At 38.4% G+C, this 12,889-nt stretch overlaps 1 protein-coding gene across 1 annotated transcript in view; it reads right to left on the bottom strand.

The window, feature by feature from the left end:
* FGF10 (fibroblast growth factor 10) overlaps window positions 1–12,305 on the bottom strand; it is an 81,623-nt gene extending 69,318 nt beyond the window's left edge. The window contains exon 1 of the mRNA XM_082455953.1: window positions 11,291–12,305. Coding sequence (XP_082312079.1) covers window positions 11,291–11,618 — 328 coding nt within the window. The 5' untranslated portion in view covers window positions 11,619–12,305. The remainder of the gene's footprint in view (window positions 1–11,290) is intronic.
* Window positions 12,306–12,889: the final 584 nt, after the last annotated feature.

Raw genomic sequence — 12,889 nt, 5'->3', positions numbered from 1 at the left:
CAACTGATGAAAACATTAGAATTCTTTATAAACTATAAAATAAAGTAAGGTGGTATATGATATCGCTTTTCTGTTTAATTTTTTATTATCTTATGACTTAGGGGTCTTTTCAGAAAATGGGATAATTAAAAACAACACAGTAGTCACAGCATAAAACAGTAATAAGAGCTAACATTTTTGAGCTCTTAAAATGTGACAGACCCTATATTGAGAAATTTACATTTGTATATTTACAAACTCATCCTTCTAACAGTGATGAGGTAGGTGATATTATTATCCTCACTTAACAGTTGCACAGATCAAGTCCCTGGGAGTCGTTTGTCCAAGGCCACACAACTGTGCAGTTTTAGAACCCAGATTCTACATCAAGAAGTTTGTCTGCAAAGCTCATGGTCTTAATAGTGGGTGCAGTTGCATATATGCTGTCAGCAGCCTACTCCCTTGAAAGACTTAAGTATACTCTTTCGCAAGAAAAAGAGCTGTAGTCGATTTTTTTTTTTCCTAATCACCTAAACCAAGTAAATCTGAGACAATTTAGAACGGCAATGACAAGAAAAAATATACAAGTGGAGCAAGTAATATTGATGCCTCAGTAGTTCCCTTTGGGAATCTGCTGTGAAATTGTAAAACCCCTTCCCAGTGATATGTGTAAGTTAAGAACTTCTGCAGGAGGAGCTATTTTAAAATTTTAAGTAGTGATCATTTAGCAAATCAGGAATGCTAAAGATGATGCCATTTGGTATAGATCACAGGAACTACTTTTTCATGTCCCTAGTATGAAAGTAGTTCTGGGTTTTTTTGTCAGATCAAGCTACAGTTTTCATATTTTTAGGTTATGTCAATTATACTATAATTTATACCCTTTTCAAGTATCTCTCTGCCTTCTCTTTTTTCTTTACTTCAAAAAGTAAAACAAATATATAATAGAGAAGGCCGATTTTAAATGCAAACTATATAAGTGTAATATTTTAGCGGGGAACTTAAGTCCTCAAATCTAAGTATATTTACATACTTCCCTCTCACATGATGGTACATTCTAGTGTATTTTGCTTTGTATTTCATAAGATACCCACCAATTTGTAAATTCTGCTCCACCCCAGTGGCCTGCCTGTTGTTTCCTGAAAACTTCATGTAAGGTTCTGTGCCTTCTTTTAGAATATTCTTACTCCTTTCTTCTTATCTAATTCTATCTGGAGTCCCTTATCCTCAGTGTGATACTCCCCTTGTCATTCATCCCTCCCTCAGTTACAGGTTGCTGTTTACTTAAATTCCATCCTGCTTCTTTGGAATTTAGTATAAACTGCCTTATATTACCTTCCAGCCGCCTGGGAAGATCTGTCTCTACCTCTACATTGCAAACCCTTTGAGGGTATGGGCCAAAAAGTTCACAGTCATGGGATGAGAAACAAGAAGTTTAACTACAGAATATCCTGAAAGCTGAGCACCTGTGATAATTCTGGTTCAAAACCATATCATAACTTGAAATATAAGATTTATTTTGAAATATTTAAAAATTGAGTCACTTTTATTTTTTCCTTTAATGCAGTAATCTGTCTTCTTCTAATCTTCATGGTTACCTGTTTTGTCCTTATATTGTTGTTGTTGTTGTTGTTTTTCTTCTTTTGTTCTATTTTATTTTTGTGTCCTTGAACACATTTGTTACCTTCTATTCTTTATTTTTAGTTCTTCACTCTCTCCTCGTCTTCAGTTTTCAAATGTCTGCTACTAGTCTCTTAATGAACCAGACCTCTGTGCTTCCCCCAAACTGCAGAACATTATGGATACTACAATTCCAAATCTTAAATTATTTCAGATATTCTAATATTTCTGTTTTTTAAAAATGTCAAGTGCATTCCTCATTCCTTCTTCTTTTTTCTAATATTTATAGTTTCCACTTCATCAAGTAATCTGCTGGTTGCTTTCTTGATACTTTCCCTTGAAAAAAGAGAAGCATCACATTTACTTTTCCTTTATATAATACCCATTTGATGAGGGCACCATTAAGCTACTACAAACACTAACTTCAACTTCTCCAAACTTCTCACCAAACCCCAGGCTCAGTGTGCCTTTTCTGTACTTCTTGGAGGAGGCACCAAACTCTCCCCATGCTGTTCTCTTCCTCCTACCTCCCATCTTCAGAAGGCTTCTCTAGCCTAGAATAGTTCCCAATTGTTTTCTGTTAGAGTACCCTGCTTGTTTTCCATACAGTTACCCCAATTTTTCGTCACATATCTCTTTATTTGTTTGTTTGTTTTGATATTGTCTGTAGAGTGAAGCTCTGAGAGAGCAAAACCAGCATCTTTGTTCAGCATGTATTTAAGTGTCAGACAGTATCTGACACAAAGCAGGCACTTAATATATTTCTGTTGAATGAATAAATGATCTCGTTTAATCTCTACCATGTAGAAAAGAGATAGGTATTGTTAATATCCTTGTTTTACTGATGACAACTTGCCCAAGTGATACACTATTGTCTGGCAGTTTGGAGCCTCAAATGCACCCACTTCTGTGTCTACAAAGCTTACTTTTGATCCAGGCCCATAATTGTAATCACTTTTAATCAAAGCCCACACTTTTAACCCCTCTACCCTTCTGCCTCTTTAGCAGGAACTCAGATTTAGCCTTCCTTACTCTGATACCGTGGCTGCGATTACTTCTGTGGGATTCCTTTTAGATCACAGGTTCTCATTTCAGTTAATTTAACATCCAGTTGAATGCCAGGGATTGGGTTATATTTCCCTCACACCTTTCTTGTCATGTCAGCCCTTTTGCAGCGCTACTCATTAGCTTGATCTCCTTCCTGAGAGTTCAAAACCCTTGTCTTCATCACTCCAGCAAAGCATCTCCTCCTCCTTTCACAGTCTATGTCTAAATGCTCTATGGCCTCTTCTGCTTTTCCTCTGGCTTCTAACATTCTAATTATATGTTCTTTACCATCTCTCTTGCTTCAGCTTTAAAGCATTTATGTAGTTTCATTCACCAGCTTTTTATACCATAATCTGATTAATATCCCTAGCACTTTTTCTCTTCATCTTTGTGGAATCACATCCTTCTATGGAGACATTCCGAAAAATGCCCTAGAAATCTGGCTTACTACATTGCTAACTACTGTTATTAATAACATTATAAATATATCTCACTTCAGACCATAAATAGTATAAAAATTAGTGTCATGTTTCCTCATGTTGCAGAATATTAATTTTTCTTTTAATAATTCTATCAATAAATCAAAGCTATCCCTATAGATAGATGGAAATCCATCTGTCTATATCTGTATCGATCTATCTGTATAATTTGAAACAAACTGTAAAAAGAAGTTGGCTTTTAATTATTATTAGAGTAACAAACCAATCTAACATACGTAAATAGTCAGATTCTGCATATAATAAAAATAAATCTAATTCAGCAATCAGTGCCAAAAGGTTCTTTCTTGAGAGAAGTATGTGAATACACATATGCTATGAATTTAAATTTTAACTCCTGTCAGTGTCTCAATGTTTTCTAATAAAGCTATGTGCATTTCTATATTTGGTCAGCCTGAAATACACATGCATGTACGTTTTACATTTTTCCCCTTTGATAACCAGTATTAAAATGAGAACATTCGTTTCATTTTAAAGAGCTACAGTTGGCAGGGGTGTACAGAGAAGCTTTATAATCTAAGTGAGGTTCTGGAAGTTGGAAATATTAAAGACCTCCAAATTAGTGTTCATCTTTTTGAGGTAAATGATGACTTCAAAAAGAAGCAAAATAATTATGTGATTTCCTAAATCATCTTCACTTTCTTCCTCTTATAGGAGTCCAGACAAATGCAAAAAGATCAGAAAATTGACATAGTAATTAGTAAGTGTTGCATATACTGAAACAACTTTTAGAAGAAAGGTGAAATGAATGTGTAGGGAGAGTTACTGGGAACAGAATATTTAACCTGAAGGGAAAATGCAGATTGATGATTTAGTAGCTAGACAATCAGCATCCATTCTCAGAAGATGCTTATTCGTGGTTTGCCCACTTCACTAAAGGCAAAGCTTTAAGAAATTGGTCTGAGTGCTGGGATAATGGGACTTCATTGGAGATTCAAAATGAGAAGAGGCACCTGATGGAAGAGGCACCTGATGGAGTATGTGGAATTTGCATTGCTGAAGACTTTTTTGCATAGAAAATAAACTACATGTTTTGGTTGCTGATGTGCCCAAGTGATACATCCAAAAACAGCTAGGCTACTGGTTCTAAATGTAACGTGGGATGCTGAGGCATGATAATGGATGACTTTCCCTTGCTTCCGCGGTATGTAAGGGGTTTAGACATGAGGGGAAAGGAAAAGAGAAAAAAAAGAAAAGAAAAGGAGGAGAAAATAATGAAGTGGTGAAGGGGTGATAAAATATCAGGGATTCACAATGCCTCAGATGGCTGATATTTCAGATGTATAACTGCCTCAAGATAGAACTATTAGAAAGCAGTTGATGGGTCTTGAATTGTAGATTCTATGAACATGTCAGGTTATCCTCAAACAGGGGCAGTGCCTCAAAAAAGGTTAAGGATGAACTAACACATATGTTTATCAGTAAAACATGTTAACCTAAGATCCTTGAAAGAAAATAATGATGATGATAGAAAATAATAATTATTATGGAAAAATGCCTGTTTAAAAGAATTCTTAATTTTGCAGTTAGGATTAATTAATTAGAATTATTGAAGTTAATAATATTTTTAAAGTTCTTAATTTTGCTCTTTAGAATTAAGTTCCAGTTAACCCCCACTATTCATAATTAAGTTATCATTGTAGTGAAATTATTAGGTTATACTTAGTTGACAGTTACATGAAGTTGGGGATATATTGACTTAATATTTTACCTCATCTATTATGGTTAATTAAATGATTCATTAATATCTTAATGTCATTGCTCATTGTAGGAAGCATGCCAAACATTTGAAACTTCCTCATTAATGATAACACACATACTGACAGATTAGATATAGGTAAAGGTAGACAGGTTTAGGCTGAAGAATTATTAGGTGAAGTATAAAATGAGGCAATACTTTACTGCCAGCACCATGAATCTATCACATGGTAATTGGATGCACGTGTTAGCAGCAGTAAAACGTCACTGTCCAGTGGTCCACCTTACATGGGAATCTACTCTGAGCGTCATCTTTGATTTATTGTTCCAATTAGGACATAGCGTTCAAAGAAAGAATACAACTGACCTGATTTAAAAGCAAGGAAATCTTTAAGGCCATTATTTTGTGGGTGACCCAGCTCCCTTTTAGATATCTTGAAATTTTCTATTTGTGCAAAATCTGTACTAAATAAATACTTGGTTTTAAACGAATTCTGTAAAACGTTGACACATTTTATTCATTAATTCGATACCAGAGTGTCGCTGGTGGCTTCCCAAGATGCAGGTATATTTTCTTACACTAATTTTAAAGGCATGTTTCTAGGTTATCGCTTGTTATACCAACTGACCAGCACAGGTAGAGGTAATAGGCACTGAAAAAACAAGTCCCAATTATGAAAAGTAAATATTTTTAATCTGCAAAACCAAGTAACAAAGACCATTTGTCAAATGGCAAAGGTAAATGATCTTAAAACATTGCAATATATCAATACATGAAAAATTAAGATACTTCTGCATAAAAAGCTTGAGACAAAATGAGTTTCATTACTCTGCTAGATTGTAATAAAACTGTATTAAAATTAACATAAATCTTACGCCCAATTTTACTGGAAAGTTAAAGGAAAACTTTAACTTCTGGGAGGGAAATGCTAATGTTTTACTTACACTAAGCAAACATCAACTATTAATGCTGACAAATGTTGGAACAGTAATACTAAAAATGTCATCTGAATTACTCTTCATTGCAAAGTTCACAGAATTAATGTTAAGATAGATTAAAATCACTTTGAACTAATACGCATGTATTATTCTTCCTTCTGAAGCATAATAAAGACATATCATTTGTACTGCAATTTTGGATAAGTGTACAGACATTTAAGGCTTAGGAAAGATGGAGATATTCATAGGCAGCCCATAAATGTGAGGAACATTAGCTCCATTTCAAATGAGCCGTCAACTTTTTTCCAACATTTTGGCTTGTGGAAAGTCAGACGTTTGGATAATAAACGGGGTTTGCCTCTGAACATTAAGGTAATTGTGTAGGAATTTAAAGTGCTCATTCAGGTTCTACCATAAGTTCATTAAAAAATGAAGAAATGAACTGGAGTAAGGCTTTTCGCTCTAAACTGGGTAGTAAAAATGTAGAGGAAAAATGCATGCAGTGGAGTTTCCTTCATTGTATAAGGCACAATTCTTCTTCTTTTAAGTTCTGTGCTTAAACATCATTTTGAAAACACCTGCTTTTAAAGAATGGTGCATGCCTTTCGGTAATAGATTACTAAAATACTCAAGACCTAGAGATTGGTGTCTCTGAATTCTCATACTCCAGTATTGGCATGTGATTTCTGCCAACTGTTTTCTTGAGTTTCTTCTAGTAGATGGTTATAAATCAGGTTTATAAAGAGGAAACTCTCTGTAATTGTGCATTTTTAATGGATTTATGATAAATCCATCAAAGTGGAGGGTCCATATGGTAGGAATGCAGTAAAGGTAACAGGACAGTGTCATGTAAACATTAAATAGTGCCTTCCACCTTCATAAATCCTCAATCCTCATGATTAAATGCTGCCAGTTATAAATTATGCAACCAAACTCTAGAAACAACCACAACTTACATAAGACACCAGTGGAAGCCATAAGTTGTATATAGGTTTTCTTCCCAGAAAACTGTTGTATATTTATTAGGAGATAATATTCAAGTCCTTATTTTCCTCAAAAATGATTTTCTTATTTAACTTCCTAAAATAAGCTCTAGTCCTGATTAAAAAGTAATAATGTAAACCTTATTTACAAGACAATAATCAGTCATTTCTATGTGGTGAAATACCTTTTTGATTTGCGGAGTCATTTTAAAGCTTTAGGTCTCTAAGATTTGCTCCTTTTAGAGTCATACATCAGAAGTTTCTTCAACAGCCCAGTTTCACACTTGTACTTACAATCAAATTGTTTTATTACATGTGGGAACAATTAAACATTTGGCCCTCAGCTGTAAACAATTACTATATACAACGATATTCATGGATTTTTCTTAGTCATGTATTCCTACTGCCTTCTGTGAGATGGATGTATGTGTACATTGTGTGTCCATGAGCAGTTACATTCTCAAATATAATATCAAAAGAGAGATTTCACCTAGAGAATGCACTAACATTGTCTGATACCATGTAGACACCTGCAATGATAACTTTAACATACTCACTCTGTTCCACTGTCATTTTACTGCTCTTCCAATTTCCTTCTGATGAACAGTTGGTGTGCATAGCAAAAAGCAATTAAGGATCTGGATAATTTGTTTTTTAGAGTTTTGTGGTGTCTACTTCTGATATATTGACATCAATGTTGTCAGTAGTAGCGAGGTAGAAGAAATAAGTAATGATAAAACCAAATCGACTTGGGCATGAATCTGGCTCTGTCAATTTCTAGTTGAATGACCTTGGGTAATTTACTTTTTTTCAGGGTTAGTTTTCATATTTGAAAAATGTGGATAGTCCTATCTAAATCACAGAACTATTATGAGTGTTAAATGAGGTATACATTTAAAGAAATAGGGCACATACTGCATACTCAGTGCACACTGATTTCTCTAATGTCTCACATACTCCTTTCCTGAAAAGACTCATAAGCACTGTGGCTTTCCATTTTGAGAATATCTATCCTTGGCTCTCTCAAGTTTAGGGATGCATTTTCTTTTCACTAGACTCCCCTTTTCTATAAGTGACAATCAGGGGAGTAGCCCACAGCTGTTTTACTCACATGGACAGAAATAAGTCCACCGGTCCCAGTTGCAAGGGTACCTAACAGCTGTATCCAGCCTTTCTAGTAGGCCAGAACTGGAGCCGAGTGGTAACGTTTCAAGGGCAAAGCTCTAGATGTAAAGAATGATATAACAAACCTAAATGAGCCCAAGCATATCTAGTGACAGATATGCCACGGCTATTCTAAATTATTCAAGCTTTCTCAGACTTCTAGCAGGAGAAACATAATTCATCACTGTTCCCTTTATTCTACTCTCATATAATGGCAAAGGAGCAAACAAAAAATACTCCACCCCTAAAAATTTATAATAATCACTCAAAATGGAGAAGAGTTTCTCTAGCACATGTAATATTTTTAGAACCATCCAATTTCTGGGAACCAACTTTGGAGGTAGAAGTTAAAAATGATTTTTCAGTGCTCATGGGTGATTTCCTTACTTCTCTTTTGTTAGCATTTTGCTGGCAAAAAGCCAGTAAAACAGTTGTTTAATTACCCAGGACATCACAAACATGTAACCTCTTAGATAAGCTGTTACTGTATTTTAGCAGCAGTAATACTAGGGTCAAAAGTAACAAAGAAAATTAAACTTCAAATAAGCAAACCTTAAAAGAACAGCTTTGTGTATTGAGAATAATTAATAACTCTTTTAGGAAAATGTTACTGAAATGTGGTTTTTGGACAAGGAACTGACACTCTTCAGAGGTTAGATACCCTAATATTTAACAGGCTACCATTTGGTGGGCTGGCTGGCTGGTTACCCTGTAGGCATAGCAAAAGTTTGTTCTCATGTAATTATGCAACATTTAGACAATATCTTAATGATACCATGTAGTTCAGCTGAATCAGTCCAGCTGGAAATTGTAGGAGCATTCTGATTACCCAGCCACATGTGAAATTAAAGCTGTTTCAACCTCTACTATTCACTTGCTATGTCTTGATACAGATGTTCTTGGAAAACCTAAATTATTTATGGTTTGACATTATTTAACATAGCAAGCTCCACCCCCTTCATTTTCAACCATTGATTAGGATTGCATTACTATATAAGATATTATAATTTTAACAGGGACTATTAGTTATCATTTATCACATGGGAGACGTATTAGTATATTTTAGGCAGGGTGAATATTTTCCACACTTGTTTTTACACGATAAAAATCATATACTTTTCTCTTTGCAGATAATTCTTACTGTAAAAGATATTTGCATGTGTACACTGGAAACCATTTACTAAATGGTTCATCACACAGTGATCATTATTTTAGAAAATAGTAATTTAAGTTGCATAAATAAACTACTATAGATTGCTCCTTACATCACATCATAAAGACACTTAAAATACAGCAATAGCAAAGTCAATTTAGTGTAAAACAAAATTTGCTCAAGGTTAACACTCTGAAATTTTATTATATTTCTTTGAGTTATTTCCATGAACTAAAAATACAAAGAATTTCAGTCCCTGTGAATTTTTTTTTTTTAAACTCCCAGCTCACTCTTCAGTAAGTGTTCGGGCCACTTCTTCCCCATCGTCCTACCTGGATGATATCACAACTATTTTGTTTTAGAAGTGAATAAAAGTATTAAAATTTTAAATTAATAACCATAACATCTATACATCATATCTAATAAATTCATGTAACAAATTACTTTGGAGCAAAAAAAAAAAAAAAGACATTATTTCAGCCACTTCTTATGAATAAGAATGGAAAAAATATAGTTAATGGACTATAGGTACATCTCTGGTAGTAAACATCAAATGGAATACTTTAAAACACTTACACAAATCTTGTTTATTACTTGTAAACATATTGTTAATTTTAGTAAATGGAAATAGCAGCTGAGGAGGAACAGAAGTTAATGTTGAAGGTATGTGAGTCCCCAAATAAGCAAAATGTCTTATTTCTTGTAAATCTTTATTTTAAAAAGATAATGCTAGGTTCTGGTTAACTGTCTTTCCCATTAATACCAGATACTTTCTAGGCTAAGGAATCATGAAGTATATGACTCATGTATTTAAGTTAGCTAGCAAATATATGCTTGGAATTCCCAAACAACTGACACAAAAAAATCCTTTGAAAAGGTGACTTGGAACTACCATTGAGATAATGCTAAATGGTCATTAAAGATGTTTAAATGTTATTGTCTACTGTCTTCAGTGTGCCATTACATAGCCTCAGGATCCTTTCAAATTGCAATCAATAGAGGATGAATAAGTCTCACCACTTGAAAGTAAGCAGGAAAGGAAGCCAACAGAGTAATCTGGCTTTGCTGGACTGATTCAGGAAGAGACACAATGTTCACTCCTCCTCTTCTAGTTCTCCCTCCCCCTACCCAACCCACATCCCTGCAAGAAAGAAAGAAGAGAAAGAGCTAAAGAAGGAAAGAAAAGAGGGAGGGAGAAAGGAAAAAAGCAAGAAGTCCAAGGATGGGGCATAATTTGCACTGAGGTGAAAACCTCATCCTATGGGATAAACCAACACCATGGAAACAGACTTACGACTTTTACTTTGAAAATAAAAGAATGACAATGAAATTTGTGTGAGGTCTGTGTGACTCCAGTCCCAGATGTTTACAGTGCTGTAGTACTATGGCTCTGCAATATGAGAGGTTTCAGAAGAAACGAGTACAACAGGACACCACAAAGCAGCGCATATGCTATTGACAATGCAGACATGAGCATCATGTTACCAAGAGAGAAGGCAGGCAGAAGACAAATAGCAGCGGTGGTGCCTGAAAAGCTAACTTCATGGACTGCAATCACTCAAACCAACATGAGGGACCAAAAAAAAAAAAAAAAAAAAAAAAAAAAATCAAAACCAGAAAAATGCTTTTGCTCCTATCTAGAGGGGTGGTAGGGTAAAGGGATGGGGGTGGGGGAGAGTGAAATTGACTTTTCTTTCTTAAATAAAGTTCCCATAAAGTCCCTATAATTGACAGCGGATAATTATTTTCAGCTTGAGGAAACTGTCCTGAAACTCTTAATAAGATTGCCAGCCAAAAGAACAAAATGTGTTTACTTGAGCCATTTCCAGAAGGGAGGGAAAGGAGACCTTGGGATGAGGTGGGGAAGGGCGATGGAGACAGAGAGGGGCATCTATGTACTGCAACAACTCTTGGGCGCCCTGCGTGGTCCCGCGAGTGACAAGCCAGAGAGAGACGGGGCGGGTAGGGTGGCGAAGAGCCTGGGGGTGGGGAGGGAGCGCGCTGCGGGGAGGGGGTGAGGCGGCGCAATGTATACACCCGGGGTGGGGGGGGGGTGATTTAGTGTGAAAGTATTCCACTTAATCATTTTACAGGAGTTGGGGACGTAAATATTTAGCTGGCCACATCTGGAACAGATTCCCCCCCCCCCCCGCCCCGGGGTGGGGTGGGGTGGATAATTGGAAGGAGGGGAGCGCGCATTTGTTACTTACTGTACGGGCAGTTCTCCTTCTTGGTACCGCTGACCTTCCCGTTCTCAATCTTGAGAAAGTACTTGGTGAAAGAGAAGAGCTTTCTCCAGCGGACATCTCCTTGGAGGTGATTGTAGCTCCGCACATGCCTCCCCGCACTGGAAGGAGAGGAGAAAGACGAGGAGGACGAGGAAGAAGAGTTGGTGGCCTCTGGTGACACCATGCCCTGACCAAGGGCTTGGCAGGTGACAGGGACGGAAGACACTAAGAACAGCAACCAGAAGCAGCAGCAGCAGCCGGGCAGCTGGGGAAAGGCTGAGGCACAATGTGTCAATATCCATTTCCACATTGTACTGAAACTCTCGGCACTGGGAATTGTCTCATCAGAAGGAACATACTGGAACGGTAAGAGCCGGTGCGAGGCAAGGAGACAGCTGGAGGTGGCGGCCGCTGGTTAGCTCCCTCTGGGCTCGGATCTGGCCAGAAGTGAAAGCACCAACATCCATAACTCCTCGGAAGGGCCGGCTGCCTCTTCTCGCTCCTTTCTCGGATCCGCTGCCGCGCGCCCCTCGGTCTCCCGGTGAATGTGGACGTGGGTGGCCGCGGTGGCAGGAGCTGGTGGTGGCCGTCGTGGTGCGGGTAACCCTCGATCTTCGCTCCCCCGGGAGTTACTTTGTTCTCCTCTTCACTCCTTTCTTCACCATGTTAGATGCAGAAAAAGGTCTGAAAAACAGATGACAGCACGGTGAACAAAACCCAAAGGGGCTGGGGTGGGAGGCTGGGGGAGGTATCTGCGCCCTTCTGCGGTTGGCACCTTGTGGTCCCCTCTCCGCACAGCCCCAGCTTGCTGGCCAGTTCTAAAAGTGAGTCCCTTTGGGTTGTCAGAACTGGAGTCAGGGGCCCGGTCGCCGTTGTTCTCTTCCCCCTCTTGCTTTCTCTTTTTGGTGGTGCCTGTTGATTTGAAGCCTCCAGAAAGTCACTTCTTGTTTGGAGGGGATGGCGGTTGGTGTTTTGTTTGGCCCTATTTCCCTCCCCCCGCCCCCCCCACCCCTTCCTTTGGAAAGCCCGCTTGTAAACAGGTTGAAGCCTGGAGTCTAAATGTCAGTGATTCTAAGCCAGAGGTGGGCTCTGCCTCTGCTGGCCAAACCTCATTTGCAGGGGTGGAGAAGCGGGGGGCGGGCGGGGGGAAAGGGGGTCAAACGGCGGTGGGACATCTGAAACCCTCGGCTGCTGGGAACGCCGAGGAGAGGGAGGGGGAGGGGGCAGGGAGGGGGGAGAGCAGGGGAGCGAGGAGAAGGGAGCGCGATGCCTCTGCCTGGAGCTCGGGGGCTGCAGGTCCCTTCCTCGCCACCCGGGCCGCCGCCGCCTGCAGCCTCCGCCAGCGCCTCCAGCTTGGGCTAATTGCTGCGGAAGCGTCCTTGTGCTGCAGCGCTGGTCACCGGAGCGAGCAGTATCCTCACGCTTTCCCAATTTTGCTGTCTTCCAGTCTGAACCAATCCCCTCTGGGGAGCCCCTTTCTCACTTGTTTTCCAGTATAGGATTTAAAATTTTTTTTTCCTTTTGGCAGTGAAGTACTTGAGAGCCACCTGGAGCCTGGGGCTTGGCTGACTTTTTTTTTCC

This window comes from Balaenoptera physalus, assembly GCF_965194825.1.
Source record: "Balaenoptera physalus genome assembly, chromosome: 3".
NCBI lineage: Eukaryota > Metazoa > Chordata > Mammalia > Artiodactyla > Balaenopteridae > Balaenoptera > Balaenoptera physalus.
This window is presented reverse-complemented; position numbering and strand designations above follow the sequence as displayed.